The sequence below is a fragment of the Balaenoptera borealis genome, assembly GCF_965194805.1.
Source record: "Balaenoptera borealis genome assembly, chromosome: X".
NCBI classification, from domain to species: Eukaryota; Metazoa; Chordata; class Mammalia; order Artiodactyla; family Balaenopteridae; genus Balaenoptera; species Balaenoptera borealis.
The window spans coordinates 7453581-7469508 of record NC_138881.1 but is presented as its reverse complement, the minus strand read 5'-3'; the positions used below and the strand labels follow the sequence as shown (position 1 = coordinate 7469508).

Below are 15928 nucleotides of genomic sequence, written 5' to 3'. Positions count from 1 at the left end.
CAAAAAGCAACATGTCATCTTAAATAATGTTTTACGGCTTACTCCATCTGCTGTAAAGACACGTCCGAGGAAGACAGGTTGAATCGCGCGCGCGCGCGTATTCTTTTTTAAAAGAATCTCTAGAAATGATAAAAGTCTGAGTAATTTACCTGATACCTTTTTAACTTTTACCATCAGAAATGCCCGGTAAAACTTTTATTATTGAAAAGGCACAGGCTACTATGCCTTAATGCACGTATATGCAGGAAATGCCTGTCCTGCACAACGTGTACACTCTATGCCTGCTCCGCCACATACATTCTTCCAAAGAATCCAATTCATTAATGGGTTGCACATGGGTGAAACTTATAACAACAATGACAGCCTCTTTCCCCGGTTCCACATAAATTCAGTGCCCGTCTCCCCTCAAAGTCTCTAGTTTTATAAATATAAAAATGAGCGAAAATAAAGATCAGAGAAGTTTAGTGTCTCATTTACTATCCAGACAACAAAGCCACACCACACCGCCTCCCAAATTCAATCCGGTGGGGTGGGTTAGGAGTCACTTTAGTTCTTCCTGCTGTGGTGAAGCAGCAAAGCAGAGAAAACCAGTAAGTCACCTTCAAACGCTACTAGGAGCCAAGAATTTTTGCATTTTAAAGGGAACTTTGTCCCCAGGAATGGCGCGGCCCAGACCTTCCCAGAGAAACTGACCAATAGACACTTTTAACCAAAAGAAAACAGGACGACTGGTTTGCTGTTTGTGTGCTTTTACAGCTTTATACAGGTTCGGCTGGTAAGTTTCAAGATGGGTTTTCTGTTTTGAGACAAGAGAATTCAAAGTTCTAAAGTAACCCCTACACACACACACACACACACACACACACACACACACACACACACACATACATTAGAAACTTATATTTGGGGGCTCAAATCCCACTTTTATAAAGGACGCTGAAAAGTTTCAATTTGTTTTTGCAGGTATCCAGAGCGCCGTGGGTCTAGGGCTGGAAGCGAAAGTCAATAAATATTGATGGGCTTTTGGGAATCGAGAAGCTAGGCTGGCGGCAGCTGCTAGTCTGGGCTTCCTAGCGATAATGGGTGCAGGTCCAAGGGGTGCAGAAACAAGGACCTAGACAGGCAAACACAGGTGGGGACGTCTCTGTGCACCCCCGGCACGTAGGAATGTCCCTCCCCGACCTCTAGGTAGGCCCACAGGTGCAGGCCGGCGCAGGCGAGGCCGGGAGTGACAGGGGACCCTGCCAGGCCCTTTCCCGGAGGGGGAGGGGAGGGGACCCGGAACAGGAGCCATTGAAACTGCGCGGCGCTGGGAGCCAGCAGGACCGGGAAACAACGCAGAGGGGCCAAGGTGGCGCCCGGACCACACACCTATGCGAGTCCTACTACCCACGTCCTCGCAGGTGACCCAGGCGGACGCGCGTCCCAGGCCCGGGGGCGCGAACCGGACACCCCCTCCAGCGCTCCTACCCCCCGACGAGTCCCTCGGCCCCAGGCCACCTCCCGGCTGTCACCGTGCGTGTCCCGCGCCCTCCGTACCTTCGTGATAACCAGCGGCTCGCCGTGCTCGCGGCCGCCCTTCAGGGTGAAGCCCCAAGGGGCGCCGCCGCTCAGCTGCACCTCCACTAGGCGCCCGCCATCGGCCGCCCGCGCCTCGGCCTCTGCCAGGCGCTCTGGCCGCGCGCGGGGCTCTGCGCCCTCCATGGCGCGGGGCGCGGGGCGCGGAGGCGGCCGCTCAGGCCCCCAGGGCCGCCCGACCTGCGCCCATGCACTCCGGGGAGCCCCGGCCGGCCGAGGGCGAGGGAGGCTCCCGGCGCCCCCGCCGCCGCCGGCCACTGGCAAACTTGCGCTGCGACTTGGGAGGAAAGTACCGGCCCCGGACAGGGAGGGAGCCGGGAGGACGCGCGGCGCGGCGCGCGGGGGAGGGCGGGCCCCGGAGGGGGCGGGCCCGCGGGGAGGGGGCGGGGAGCGGCGGGGTCCGGCGCGCGCTCGGGGGCTCGCGCCGCTCGGGGGGCAGGGGGCGGGGCGAGCGCTCGGGCTCCCGCGAGTTGCCCGGAGGGTGGGGGGAAGAGGCGCGCCGACCGGGACCCCCGCGGCCGCCGGCGGTGGGAGGGGCGGGGAGAGGCGCGGGGGTCGGGGGCGCGCGTGCCCGGGGCTCCCCAAGTCGCCCCGAGGCTGGGAGCGCGCTCAGGACCTCGCTCCGCCAGCTGCGTGCAGTGTGCTGGGGGCCGGGGCCAGAGCTCACGCTCGGGGCGCGCGCAGGCCTGGGGGGCGGGGTGGGGGGCGCGCGCTCGGGGTGAGGGGCGCGACCCGCGAGGCCAGAGGACGGGCGGGGGCTCGAGGTCCGGGGCCTCCTCCTCGTCTCGGGCGCCGGGCGGCCCTCGGAGGCTCGGGACACGTCTGCCCGCTGCTCGGGTGGCCGAGGCGCGGCAGGTGAGGCGGCGGAAGCGCCCGCGCGGGGCGGGCCGGGGCGAGGCGGGCCCAGCGGCGGCCGGAGCCCCCGGCGCCCTCCATCTTGGAGCGCGCGGCCGGCTGGCGCCCCCGCCTTTGTTCGCGCGGACCGCGGGCGGCGGGCGGCCGCGCAGGTGAGGCCGGGAGCGCCGCGGGGGTCCCCGCCGCCGTCTCGCGCCCACCCGCGTGCCGGCCGCCTGTCCCCGCGCCGGCCCACTGTGCCCCCAGCGCAGGGCAGCGGGATGGCGGGCCCCTGGAGCCCTTTGCGCGCGCCCGCATTGTCCGGCGGTGCAACCCAGATACCGAGGGGCCGGTGTTGGGTCGTTCTGTAGTTACAGCTCAGGAAGTCTTTGCGTTCAAACCCTGCTCTCCCTTTGGTACAATTGTGCCCAGAGGACTTGACGTATTAGGTATATTACTGTTCTGTAGCTGGGCGCTGGGGAACACCTGGTTCCTCGAAGACGCTTCATCCAGGTGATGATGCAGGAAGCAGGTGGCAAGGACAAGCCAGGAGAGCGCAGAACAGAGAGAGTCAGGGGGTCCCTGAGTCCTTGTCCGGGATCTGCCGCTGTAGAGCCAGGACGAGGAATCTCCGCAGCGGTCCCAGTGTCTTTCGCGGTCAAGAGAGAGATTTGCATTCTCTGGTTCTATGGCTGATCTGTTGCATCTTATCCGGGTAATTGAAGAAAGAGGGCAAGCTCCTCTGGGCACCGGTCATGGCGCTGGGCACGGGTTACTGCCTCATAAATAACTCCAAGCTGCAGTGTCCAGAATGCCTCTAGTTAGAGGAATGAGGTGACTTTTCCTTTGTAAATGGAGACTTGAAAGGAGTCTCCTTTCAGTCTCCTGTAAAAATCCATCTCAAGTATACCTTTGCTGTGGTGGTCACATTAAATTGCACAGGACTAAATACACACACGCCTATATATAAGCTTGGTGGATTGTATCCATTTTTTAAAAATAAATTTATTTATTTATTTATTTTTGGCTGCGTCCGGTGTTCATTGCTGTGCACGGGCTTTCTCTAGTTGTGGCGAGCAGGGGCTACTCTTCCTTGTGGTGCCGGCTTCTCATTGCGGTGGCTTCTCTTGTTGCGGAGCACAGACTCTAGGCACGCGGGCTCGGTAGTTTGCGCACGGGCTTAGTTGCTCTGCGGCATGTGGGATCTTCCCGGACGAGGGCTCGAACCCGTGTCCCCTAAACTGGCAGGCGGATTCTTAACCACTGGGCCACCAGGGAAGCCCAGATTGTATCATGTTGATATCCCGGTTGTGATAGTATGCTATCATTTTCCAGGATGATCCCATTGGGAGAGGCGGGGTACAGGATACAGAGGAGGTCCCTGTATTATTTCTTACAACTACATGTGAATCTATAATTATCTCTAAATAAAAAGTTTAATTTAAAAAGTGGTTGGGGGGAACTTCCCTGGTGGTCCAGTGGTTAAGACTCCGTGCTTCCAATGCAGGGGGCACAGGTTCAATCCCTGGTCAGGAAACCAAGATCCCACATGCTCTGAGGCTTGGCCAAAAATAAATAAGTAAATTAAAGAAAAAAAAAAGTGGATGGAGGGAATTCCCTGGCGGTCCAGTGGTTAAGACTCCACACTTTCACTGCGAAGGGCCCCGGATCAATCCCTGGTCTGGGAACTAAGACCCCGAAAGCCTCACGGCATGGCCTAAATAAATTAAATTAAAAGTGGATGGAAAAAATAAATAAAAAGGGGATGGATGTGATCAACCAAAAGTTAAAGGATCAGATAAATGCACCTAGAGTTTATGCACGTCCCCTATCCCAAAACATGCTGCCCCCTGCTAAAGCTGGTATTGACAAAAATCTCAGTTTAAATCTCAGATCTTACCTGGGGCTGAAATATTCAGACCATTAGATTCACTAAAGCACAAAATCACTGTCTTCATAAATCACAGCTGAAGTCGTCTTTAACATTTTATGTTCACTGTATAATCATTGTCAGATCCCCCATCTGCCACTTGAAAGTGTTATACTGTCATTCCTTGAACTTAGGTGTAAATTTACCTTCACCCTTACTAAACATCATTCTGCTGAGTTTTGTTTTTTTTTTTTATCTTCACATTAGGCATCCCTTCCAACTTAGCATCATCTGACTATTTATAAAGCTGTCTATATTGACATTAATAAACACGATGAAAGGGACAGCACCCCGCCGTGTGTGGCCTGCTGTGAGATAGATGCTCTCCTCTCAGCCCCTCATAAATCTTTCATCAACATTCTTGGGATTACACAGTTGAGCACATCTGCCTGTGGTCCTGTCACACCTAAACTTCTGTATCATGTCTGACATATTATGACAAGATTGCCAATCTTGTGAAATTATCACTGTCTTGTGAATGAAAGGCATAGTCCCAATTTATCAACCTTGCACCCCTTTTGAAAGAATTCAGTATGGCATTGAACCAGTGTGGACTTCTAGTGGTGACAGCTTTCTTTTCTAGGAACTCACAACTCAGCCAGAATTTCCGAGAGTAGAGTATGTTTGTCAGCACATAGCTTTTTTTCTTCTGGAAAGCCCAGGGCACATTTGTTCTGTGTAGCTTCTCACTTCTTGGACGTTCATCTTCACTGCTCAGAACATGAAGCTGAGCATATACCCTCTGGACCCAAGGAGCATCCTCTGAACATCCTCACCTAGGCGTTCAGTAGCCTCGGGTGTGTGTGTGCCACCTTTTCAAGTCTGAGGCTTCTTTCCTTTGATAGAGAGGAAATAGGTGAAATGAAAGTGAGTTCTGCTTTCACTTGATCAACAGTCAATGAGTTATTCAACCAAGGGCAAATGGAACCAACTTTCAGAGATTTAATCAATAGCTAATCCTGGACTTCCCTGGTGGCGCAGTGGTTAAGAATCCGCCTGCCAATGCAGGGGACATGGGTTCGAGCCCTGGTCCGGGAAGATCCCACGTGCCGCGGGGCAACTGGGCCCGTGCGCCACAACTACTGAGCCTGCACTCTAGAGCCCGCAAGCCACAACTACTGAGCGCTTGTGCCACAACTACTGAAGCCCACGTACCTAGAGCCCGTGCTCCAACAAGAGAAGCCACCGCAATGAGAAGCCCACGCACCACAACAAAGAGTAGCCCCCGCTCGCCGCAACTAGAGAAAGCCCGCGTGCAGCAGCGAAGACCCAACACAGCCAAAAATAAATAAATAAAATAAATAAATTTATTTAAAAAAATAGCTAGTCCTCTCTATGAAACAGAGCTCAAATTATTTTAGTTTTCTGTTCTAACAGGAGATTTATAATTATAAAATATAATGGAGGATGGAGTTCCAGAATTTTGCTTTTACCTTTCACACTGTAGGGTCAAGTACCTTTCAGTTAGTAAGATCAGGCTTTCTGAAACACCTTTCAGTGGGGTATTTTTTAAAAGGCAGGTTTAGCCATTTCCTACCTGACTCACAGTGTACCTGAGTTGGGGTCCCTATGATTAAGACTGGTAGAGGGTCAGTCAAGATCAGGGAGCACAGGTATGGTGGCAGTTAGAGGAAAACTTTGACACAATGACTTTGCCCTTAGTCACCAATGTTTGTCATCTTATTCTTGATTCCTACAAGCTATTATTACAAACACTGGAATTTAGCTGCAGATCTTAGATAAAGCTGAGTCTGTACAACCCAGCAACCACTTCCCCCCTCTCACCTTACAAGGATTTTACCCTGGATCTTGTTATTAGTTGGAACATTTACAGATCTCTAGGGGGGAGAGACTTCCTCTTTCTGTGCAGGGGACAGGAGGAGAGACCACTGGGTCTCTCCATGTGCCTGGCACCATGATAGTATTTGTGGCCCCTATCTTTGAAGTTTGCATCCTAGGGCCCAGCAATTATAGCTGCAAACAAAGCAGCCACAGCAGCTAAGAAACAGTGACTATCATTCACGGAGAGCCTGCTGTGTGCCAAGCATGTTATTCAGATGGACTCAGGTCCTCTCAGGAGATTTTCTCAGGGCATGCATCAGCCCATTTTACAGAGGAAGAAACTGAGACTCATCGGGGTTAAATAACGTGACTGAGGTCACTGAGCCCAGGTCCCCGTGAAGGACTCACACTCTTCCACTCACTGGAACCAGCACCAGCTCCAGTACCAGAGGGCAGTTCTCACTGAGCGAGTGAGCTGACTTCCTTCTGTAAGATATTGATACTTAGGCATTTGACCACCTTTTGAGATTCCCTTGATCTTCAAATGCCAATCACCAAACAGGCTGAAACATTCCATGGGGAAGCTTTGCCCATAAAACTAGATTCTTGCTTAGGTCTGTGTGAGTCCCAATTCCTTTACCTTTAGGACATGTTCTTTAAACTGATATATATGTGAAGGGCCAAGTTTCCTGCTGGCAACTAGAAGGGACTAAATAATGGTGCTTAAAAAAATGCACACACATATATATATAACAATACCTAACTATGCAAACCTGGAGTACTTAAAAAGAGAGTACTTAGCTGAAGCTACTATTGTAAAAGTTTTTATTATGTTTTTTTTTTTGGCTGTGCCGCGTGGCTTGTGGGATCTTAGTTCCCGAACGACGGGTCGAACCCAGGCCCTGGCAGTGAATGCTCCAAGTCCTAACCACTGGACCACCAGGGAAATCCTAAACGTTTTTATATTTTAAAGTACATTTTTAGAAAGCCATTGGCTATTTTGCAGTTTTTGTTTTTTTTTTAATGAAGTAGCCAAAGATATACAGACATCTCATGGAGCTCAATATCAAAAACACAAACAACCCAAGTCAAAAATGGGCAGAAGACCTAAATAGACATTTCACCAGTGAAGACATACAGATGGCCAACAGGCACATGAAAGATGCTCAACATCACTAATTATTAGAGAAATGCAAATCAAAACTACAATGAGGTATCACCTCACACAGGTCAGAATGGCCATCATCAAAAAATCTACAAACAATAAATGCTCAGCTTGGTGCTCTGTGATGACCTAGATGGGGGTGGGGGGAGGTCCAAGAGAGAGGATATAGGTATCCATATAGCTGATTCACTTCATGGTACAGCAGAAACTAACACAACATTGTAAAGCAATTTTACTCCAATAAAAAATAAATTAAAAAAATAAAGTAGCCAATGAGCATCTATTTCTTGAGCCCTTTTTACTTGTCCAACACCAGGGAGGGCTTGCGAAGGAATGTAAAGGATGCCGGAAATATGAAACATTAACTGTGTCTGTGAAGGAAAAAAATCATGAACCACCCTGAAACAATTAGAGCACAATTACAGGCAAAACATCTTTTAGATGCAAAAGTTTCAGCAGGAAAGAAATCCAAGTAGAGAAGAGAAGGGAAAAAAAGGATGAACAAAACCATGGGTGAAATTTTGAAAAAGAATTTCATCTTTTACCGTGGAAATTTCAAGCAGACACAAAAATAGACCTCTTTTGTTTCATCCCTGCCCACTTTTTTTTCCCTGAAGTATTTCAAAGCACTTCCAGGAGGGAGTGACTGAGCTACTATCTTGCCAGCTGAGAGGAAGTAAGGGACGTTTCATCAGGTGGGGACCCCACGAGCAAAGGAATGTTCTCTATTGTAAATGAGCACAGAAAGTCCCCAATCCTGTTCATTCTGAATCTATCTGAGCCTCCACGCCCCACTCCTAGGGCTGGTGTGTATACTGGGAGTTGGGGGCTGTCAAAAACAACTCCTGGGTTTCTGGCTGAAGTTACTTGAGCTGAGCAGCTGATACATGGAATTTGGGGCAGAAGAACAAGTGAAGAGAGCACTAATGACTTTCATTTGGGCAGGTTGAATCTGAGATGCTTTCGGGAATGTTGTGTTCGTTTCCCAGGGCTGTCGTAACAAAGTATCATAAACTAGTTAAAACAAGAGAAATGCATTCCCTTTGGGAGGCCTGACGTCTGGAATCAAGGTGTCACGAGGGCCAATACCCCGTATGGAGGCTCTGGGGGAGAATCTGTTCCTCGCCCCTTCCAGCTTCTGGTGGCTGCGGGCGTTCCTTGTCATTGCCCTAAAGGCCCACCTAGAGAATCAAGGATCATCTCTTCATCTCAAAATCCTTACTTTAATCACATCTGCAAAGACCCTTTTTCCAAATAAGGTAACATTTGCAGGTTCCAGAGATTAGGACCTGTCATCTTTGGGGAACATTAGTTGGCTTACCGCAGATATGGAAACCACTCTAAGGTGTTCTAGACAATGAATGGGACTTTTCCTGTTAGTGTGGGAAAAGCCTGGCTAAAGGCCCGCAGCTTGCTGGTGGTTCTAAGTGCTCTCTTGAGGACCAGCAGAACAGGCTAGCTATTTGCTGACTTCAGGTGGTGCCTGGGGAAGCCTGGTCCCACCCTCAAGCCAAGTGAGGACTGCTCCGAGGGAAGCCCTCATAAAGATTCGGGCTACCCGGGACTTCCCTGGTAGTCCAGTGGCTGAGACTCTGCGCTCCCAATGCAGGGGGCCGGAGTTTGATCCCTGGTCAGGAAGCTGGATCCCACATGCCACAGCTAAAGATCCCATGTGCCGCAACTAAGACCTGGTGCAGCCAAATAAATAAATATTTAAAAAAAAAAGATTTGGGATACCTACGGGCAGAAGACCTAAATAGACATTTGTTCAAAGAAGACATACAGATGACCAACAGGCACATGAAAAGTTGCTCAACATCGCTGATTATTAGGGAAATGTAAATCAAAACCACAATGAGGTATCACCTCACACCAGTCAGAATGGCCAGCATCAAAAAGTCTACAAACTATAAATGCTGGAGAGGGTGTGGAGAAAAGGGAACCCTTGTACACTGTTGGTAGGAATGTAAATTGGTTCAGTCACTGTGGAAAACAGCTCAGAAAACTAAAAATAGAGTTACCATATGATCCAGCAATCCCACTCCTGGGTATATATCCCAAAGAAATATATATATATATAACAATGGAATACTACTCAGCCATAAAAAAGAATGAAGTAATGCCGTTTGCAGCAACATGGATGGACCTAGAGATTATCATACTAAGTGAAGTAAGTCAGACAAAGAAAGACAAATATCATACGATATCACTTACATGTGGAATCTAAAAAATAATACAAATGAATCTATATACAAAACAGAAACAGTCTCACAGACGTAGAAAACTGTGGTTACCAGAGGGGAAAGGGGGGGGAGGAGGGATAAAGTAGGAGTTTGGGATTAACAGCTACAAACAACTATACATAAAACAGACAAACAACAGGGACCTAGTGTGTGTGCAGCACAGGGAGCTATAGTCAGTATCTTGTAATAACCTATAATGGAAAAGAATCTGAAATATATATATATATATATATCTGAATCACTTGGCTGTACACGTGAAATTAGCACAATATTGTAAATCAACTATATTGCAATTAAAAAAAAAAAAAAAAGATTTGGGATACCTACAAAAGAGACACTGGCATCTCTTTCTCAGGTTGTGTTTCATGGAATAGCACTGATTGCTTTTGGGCTCTCTGGGCCCACGGGAGCAGAGGGGCCGAGACAGCATCACAGCAAGCGGGCTGAGCGCTGGGTTGACTCCCCAGGTACACTTGAAAATGTCACTTCAGTGGACCTAGAGATTGTCACACTGAATGAAGTTAGTCAGACAAAGACAAATACCATATGATATCACTTACATGTGGAATCTAAAATAGGATACAAATGAACTTATTTACAAAACAGAAGTAGAGTCACAGATGTAGAGAACAAGCTTATGGTTACCAGGGGAGAAAAGGGGGTGAGGGATAAATTGGGAGATTGGGATTGACATACACACACTAAAATAGATAACTGATAAGGACCTACTGCATAGCACAGGGAACTCTACTCAATACTCTTTAATAACCTATGTGGGAAAAGAATCTGAAAAAGAATGGATATATGTAGGTGTATAACTGATTCACTTTGCTGTACAGCAGAAACTAACACAACATTGTAGATCAACTGTACTCCAATAAAAATTAATTTAAAAAAATAAGCAGAAGAAAAAGAAAATGACGTCTCTTCATAGCAAACCATTCTGAAATTCAGCGGCTTAAAACCACAAACTCAGGCCTAATCCAGGTTTACTGCTCAGGTTAATGGTGTCCCATTCCCTGTGATCCCAGGAAAGATTCTGAATGGTGGTGACTTCTTTGCCAGAGACAGAACACTTTTCCCTGGGGAATGAGGAGAGGGGCTGTGAGTCATCTGCTGTCACTGCCTTCTTGAGCTCTAATCGGGGACCCAAGTTCTCAGTGGCTGTCCTAGGCATGCTGGGTCTAGGGTTAGTTCTCTCTCCCCAGGGTCTCCGGTGGGGTCCTCTGCTTTACGAAGAAGAGCCCAGGGCTTTCAGAGAGACCAAGAGCTCAACCTCTGTTTCAACATTCAAAGTTAGGGAGACTTGAGGGAGGGGTGAGGGGACGAAGGGCAGAATAAAAAGCAGCCCCCTGCCTGGGCCATGCCCACCACCCACCCCTGAGTGACCCTCAGCTGAGGTCAGGGGCCAGAGATCAAAGCTCTGCTCCGGGAGGCCGGGCTCGGGGCTCCTGAGAGAACAGGAGTTGTGAGGCCAGCCTGGCAGCCTTACCTTCATCTGGAGAATTATATTTGGGGAACATCTTTTTCAAATCTTGAACACCTTCTGGGACCCAGCCTGCTTGTAACTTGGGGATAGCGGTGCCAACGAAATCGCAGCATAAAAATGCGACACCTGGGTTCTAGTGAAAACCAGCCCAAGCAATTTCCAAGCAGCAAAAAAATGATTCTAGGGACTTCCCTGGAGGTCCAGTGATTGAGACTCTGCGCTTCCAGTGCTGGGGGCCCCGGTTCAATCCCTGGTCGGGGAACTAACATCCCACATGCCGTGCAGAGCAGCCAAAAAGGAAAAAAAGAAAAAGATTCTACACACGTGAGATTTCAGTGAGAGGTCCTTGAACGAACTGATTTTCCCAAATGCAGGATGAACTTTCTGCTTCTTCACGATGATATCATTTGAGTGATTATGGAATGAATGCCTTTCTAGCTTCAAGCGCCACAGTTTGAGGGGGAAAAAACAACAGAGGTACTTATAAGAGGTTCTCAGAGAAGGCACGATGGACTTGAATTTCTAACAAAGTCCGCGGGTGATGCGGCGCCAGTTGGCGAGAGCACACCGTGAGGAGCACGGAATTAAACGACAGCCAGGAGAGTCCGGACGCTGTGGGAGCTCGATAACGTTCAGCCCGTTCCGCCTCTCCCTCCCAGCACAACCTCAACCGTACACACGAGGAGAAAGCGACCGGCCATCTGTGCATCCTCAGAGCTGAAACAATTCGGGGGCTGCGGGGGAAGGAGGGGCCCTGAAAACGGAAGCCGCTGCTGCTTTGGTGTTGGAGGGCTACTGATTCGGATGCTGGAAATTCCTTCACTGGCTGCTGGCCAAAATATTTGTTTCAATTGAATCTATTTGACTGAACTTCAAGGAATGTAGAAGTATGTGACTAGCAGTAGAAATAACAGGAAGTAACGGAGGCAGGCTTTCCGAAGAAAAGTGGTAGAATTTTTACTACAATGTAGAGATTTCTTCCGGGCACACAGAGCAAGTTTCTAAAAATTTAATTGATTTATGATAATTCTTTACCTTTGCATCCTTAGACTTGTAGGAGGCCTGCAGGCACTATCGTGTGATTGGCTTTTATTTTATTTCTTTATTTTATTTTTATTTATATTTTTGATAGGTAAGAATTGGATTGATTTAGAGAGAAATACACTCCACAGACAGCATGTGGAGCACCTCAGAAGGTGAGATAGGCTGTGATTGGCTTTTAAAACGATAAAATTTTTAAAATTTTTAGAATAATTTTAGGTTGGGACTTCCCTGGCGGTCCAGTGGTTAAGATTCTGCGCTTCCACCGCAAGGGGAGAGGGTTCAATCCCTGGTCCAGGAGCTAAGATCCCACATGCCGCGCGGCATGGCCAGAAAAAATAATAATAATAATTTTAGGTTTACAGAAAAGTTGCAAAGATAATACACAGAAAACTTGCATACCCTTTACCTGATTTCCCTGAATACAGCGTTCATAACTATGGTTCTTCTGTCTAGACTAAGAAATTAACATCATTACCTTACGAGTAACTCAACTTCCGACTTTATTTGGATTTCCCGTTTGTGCGCTGATGTCCCAGGATCCCTTGCTGCACTTAGTTGTCACGTCTCCTTAGCCTCCTCTGGCCTGTTTCTCCACCTCTCCCTGTTTTCCGTGGCATGGACAATTTTAAGCGGGTCTGATCACGTACTTCATAGAATGTCCCCCGGTGTGGCCTTGTCTGACGTTCTTCTCACGGCCAGACTGGGTTGTGGATTTCGGGAGGAACACGCACAAGTGATGCAACGCCCTCACTGCATCCCATCGGGGGTACTTGACAGCCACATGCTTGTCACTGGTGACACTCACCTTGACCTCTAGGGCAAGGTAGTGACTGCCAGGTTTCTCACTACAAAGTTACAGGGAAAATTTTCCTTTTCCTGACTCTTTTAACATCATTATGATTCAAAAGTGTTCCGTGGGAAATCACTTTGATTCAATGGTAGCCACCAAGTTCATAACTGGCTAGGCTATCCCTGAGACCAGATTAAGATGCTGCAATCACAACATTAAGACAATTTAAAGCACTGAGAGAAAGGGTGGCCAGGATAGGTGTCACCAGTGATGGCCAATTGAAAAGCTCACTAATGTTCGGAGACTTCTTGGTCTCATGTGTTTCATGAGCTACTTGTTTCTTCGCAGAGTTTCTCGTACTTTCTAAAGCAGAATCAAATACTCTTTAAAAATCTAGTAACCACACCTTACAAAAGCCCATACAGGGAATTCCCTGGCGGTCCAGTGGTTGGTGCTCTAGGCTGTCACTGCCGAGGGCCTGGGTTCGACCCCTGGTCAGGGAACTAAGATCCCACAAGCCGCATCATGTGGCAAAAAAAAAAAAAAAAAAGCCCATACATATTTCTTAGTTTACTATTATTTTGGTTTGCTTAGTTTGACAGAAAAGACCAGCGGTGGACAAATTATAGCCCGAGGGCCGGCTGTCTGCTTTTGTAAATAAAGTTTTCTTGGTACAGCGCCACACGCATCGATTTACCTTCTGCCGATGGCTAGTCTGGGGGTCCCACGGCAGGGTTGGGTAACTGCCACAGAGAGCATGCGGCTTGCAAAGGCTAAAATACTTACTATTTGGCCTCTGAAGAATAAGTTTTCTGACCCCTGTGATAGACTAAAGGGCTGTGATGAGTTTGAGAGACTGGGGTTGTGCACACGGTTTACTCTAGCTGTCCAACTAAAGGCAACACAGTGAGACCCAAAGACTTGGGGGGAAGAGCCATCACATTTAAACCATGGGCTCCCTCAGGGGACTGACTGACCCACACTTGCTCTGTGAGTGCCTTTCAGTCCCTCTGAGATTGAGCTGTTGTTCTGCCGTGTGTATCAGACAAATGTTTCTGCTGTGTGTGTGGCCAGCTGCACGTAAGGCTGCGTCATCTGCAGACACGCGGGAGTTCTCGCCACAAGCCAAGCTCTTGAGGTTCGTGTGGATTTCCTATTGCCTGCTCACAGCTGCTTGAGTAGCAGCGAAGCAGTCATTTCAAAATTAGCCAAAGTCTGTGGTTAATGAGCAGATTTAGTCTTTTACTAGATACCTGAGATCTGACAGTCTCATGTGCATCAGGACTCCAGAGCAAATAGCCTGCCCAGAAATAATTTCATCTCACTTTACTATATTAGTATACTGTGCCACAAAAAGGAACATAAAATTTAAACAAAGTTTGAAACAGGTAACACATATATGTGTGTGTCCATCCTATTCACTGCCCCCCCCCCAACTTCCTTGAAAGTGCAGTCATGTTCTGATGGCATCAAATTCGGCCATCTGCGACCTGCTTCCAACTTCTCAAAAGTGGACTTCTTGTTGCTTCAAGATGGTGAGTGGAGAAAGTGCTTTCATTGGTCTGACCAGTTCGTAGACATTCACGGTGATGGGGAAATGAATCTCCAGTTCCCCTCTGGAGCTTATGGCATAATCTGTTTGGATTTGAGCGTCAGCTCTACCACCTCCATGACCTTGGATAGGTTTCCTCACCTCTTCTGGTGCTTTGTACAGAACCTAGAGATAAAAAGATGAGCCACAAGGATGGGAGGTACGAGTTAAGCAAGACTTTAAGGTCTTAACGCTGCCAGCTCACGGAAGGCGTTCGGGGTAGCGATGATATTCATGTTAGTTTAGTTTCCCTTTTCCTCTCAGGACACAAATCCTACCCTCTCCTTTCCAGGGCTTGCTCGGTCTCATCTCTTCCCAGGCTGACACGGCGTAGCTGACAGACTCGTTATCTGACTGCTGCAGAGCTGAAGCTGTACTTAGGCACTACTTCTCAATCCATCCATTTCTGTTGTTTCTTCAGAGGAAAGGACAAGATTCCTTCAGAAGCCGAGACTCTCAGGTCTTGCCAGGTGAGGTCAATTGCCAACAAAAACCACAAGTCAGGAGGCTCTTTGGTTTCTAAGCCTGGGTTCGAAACCCATCCATCGTGTGGAATATTTGCAGAACTACTGAACTCCCCAGGGGGCAGAAAAGGAGTTGAGTACCGAGATATAAGCCACGGCAACGCTTTTTATCCTCTTAAAGCTTTGTAGGCAACCTTGAGCAGTTTTGTCCATTCTGGAGGACACTGGGCACCTGAGTCCTCCAGAGCCTGCAGGTGTGCACGTGGGAAGCAGAGAGGTGGGGTACGTGCAGCTTGGGCATGCAACGGAGATTGAAACGCAGAGATGCTTTTGCACAGATTGTCTACCGGAACCTTTGGCATTAGAGCAAACAAACAGACTCTCCTTCTTCATTTTTATCTTTTAAAGCACATTCCACACACGAACTTCCAGAAGCAACTTCTGCTTCCCAAGGGCCAAGGAAATAGAAGATCAAATGTTCAAAACAGGTACTGAGATTTATGCTTTCTGAAGGAGCGGCAGACCAGCGTTTGGAGAGTAGTCCTATGATGTTTCCTACTGTTTTTACAAGCAAGTGTGTAATATCCAAGAGCGGTTAAGGTTTTGACAATGTGGGTCTGTTCCGGACTTCTGTCAAAGCAGCTGCCCCTGCTTACAGATGCGCCGGGTCAGATCTTTTTGAAGTAGTGGCACTTGCAGCTCTTGGTTAAAGGCTCTGCTTCCATCTGGCAGTGCAGCGCCCGTCTGCCTGTCATGGGTCCCGACAGAAGCCCCGCCCTGTGGTTTTCCAGGAAGAAGGCAGAGGAGCTGAGCCCAAACTTTGTCTTACTTAAAACTGCAAAGCTGGTGGTGGAGATGTAGATGAGAAGCCGGGGTGGGAGAAGACAGAGGAAAACAACAGGGACGCCTTACCTCTGGTTGGTTGGGAAAATTCTAGAGGGGGCACATTTACTGCAGGGAGAGGTCAAAGGGTGTCTGCTCCTGGCTGCAAATAGGCCTATTAGGTTTGCTGTTAATA

At 48.6% G+C, this 15928-nt stretch overlaps 1 protein-coding gene and 1 long non-coding RNA gene across 9 annotated transcripts in view; both read right to left on the bottom strand.

Moving 5' to 3' along the window:
• The window catches only part of SHROOM2 (shroom family member 2), a 139715-nt gene extending 137849 nt beyond the window's left edge, over positions 1-1866 (bottom strand). For 2 of the 8 annotated variants that reach the window (XM_082375466.1, XM_082375471.1), the window contains exon 1: positions 1540-1863. In XM_082375466.1, coding sequence (XP_082231592.1) covers positions 1540-1704 — 165 coding nt within the window. In that variant the 5' untranslated portion in view covers positions 1705-1863. Of the gene's footprint in view, positions 1-1539 lie in introns of all 8 variants that reach the window. The other 6 variants (XM_082375470.1, XM_082375469.1, XM_082375473.1 and 3 more) reach the window with 6 other exon arrangements.
• Positions 1867-3413: 1547 nt separating this feature from the next.
• Positions 3414-15928, bottom strand: part of LOC309619988 — a 29907-nt gene continuing 17392 nt past the window's right edge. Inside the window, exon 5 of the long non-coding RNA XR_014239340.1 lies at positions 3414-5178. This is a non-coding gene — a long non-coding RNA (uncharacterized lncRNA). The remainder of the gene's footprint in view (positions 5179-15928) is intronic.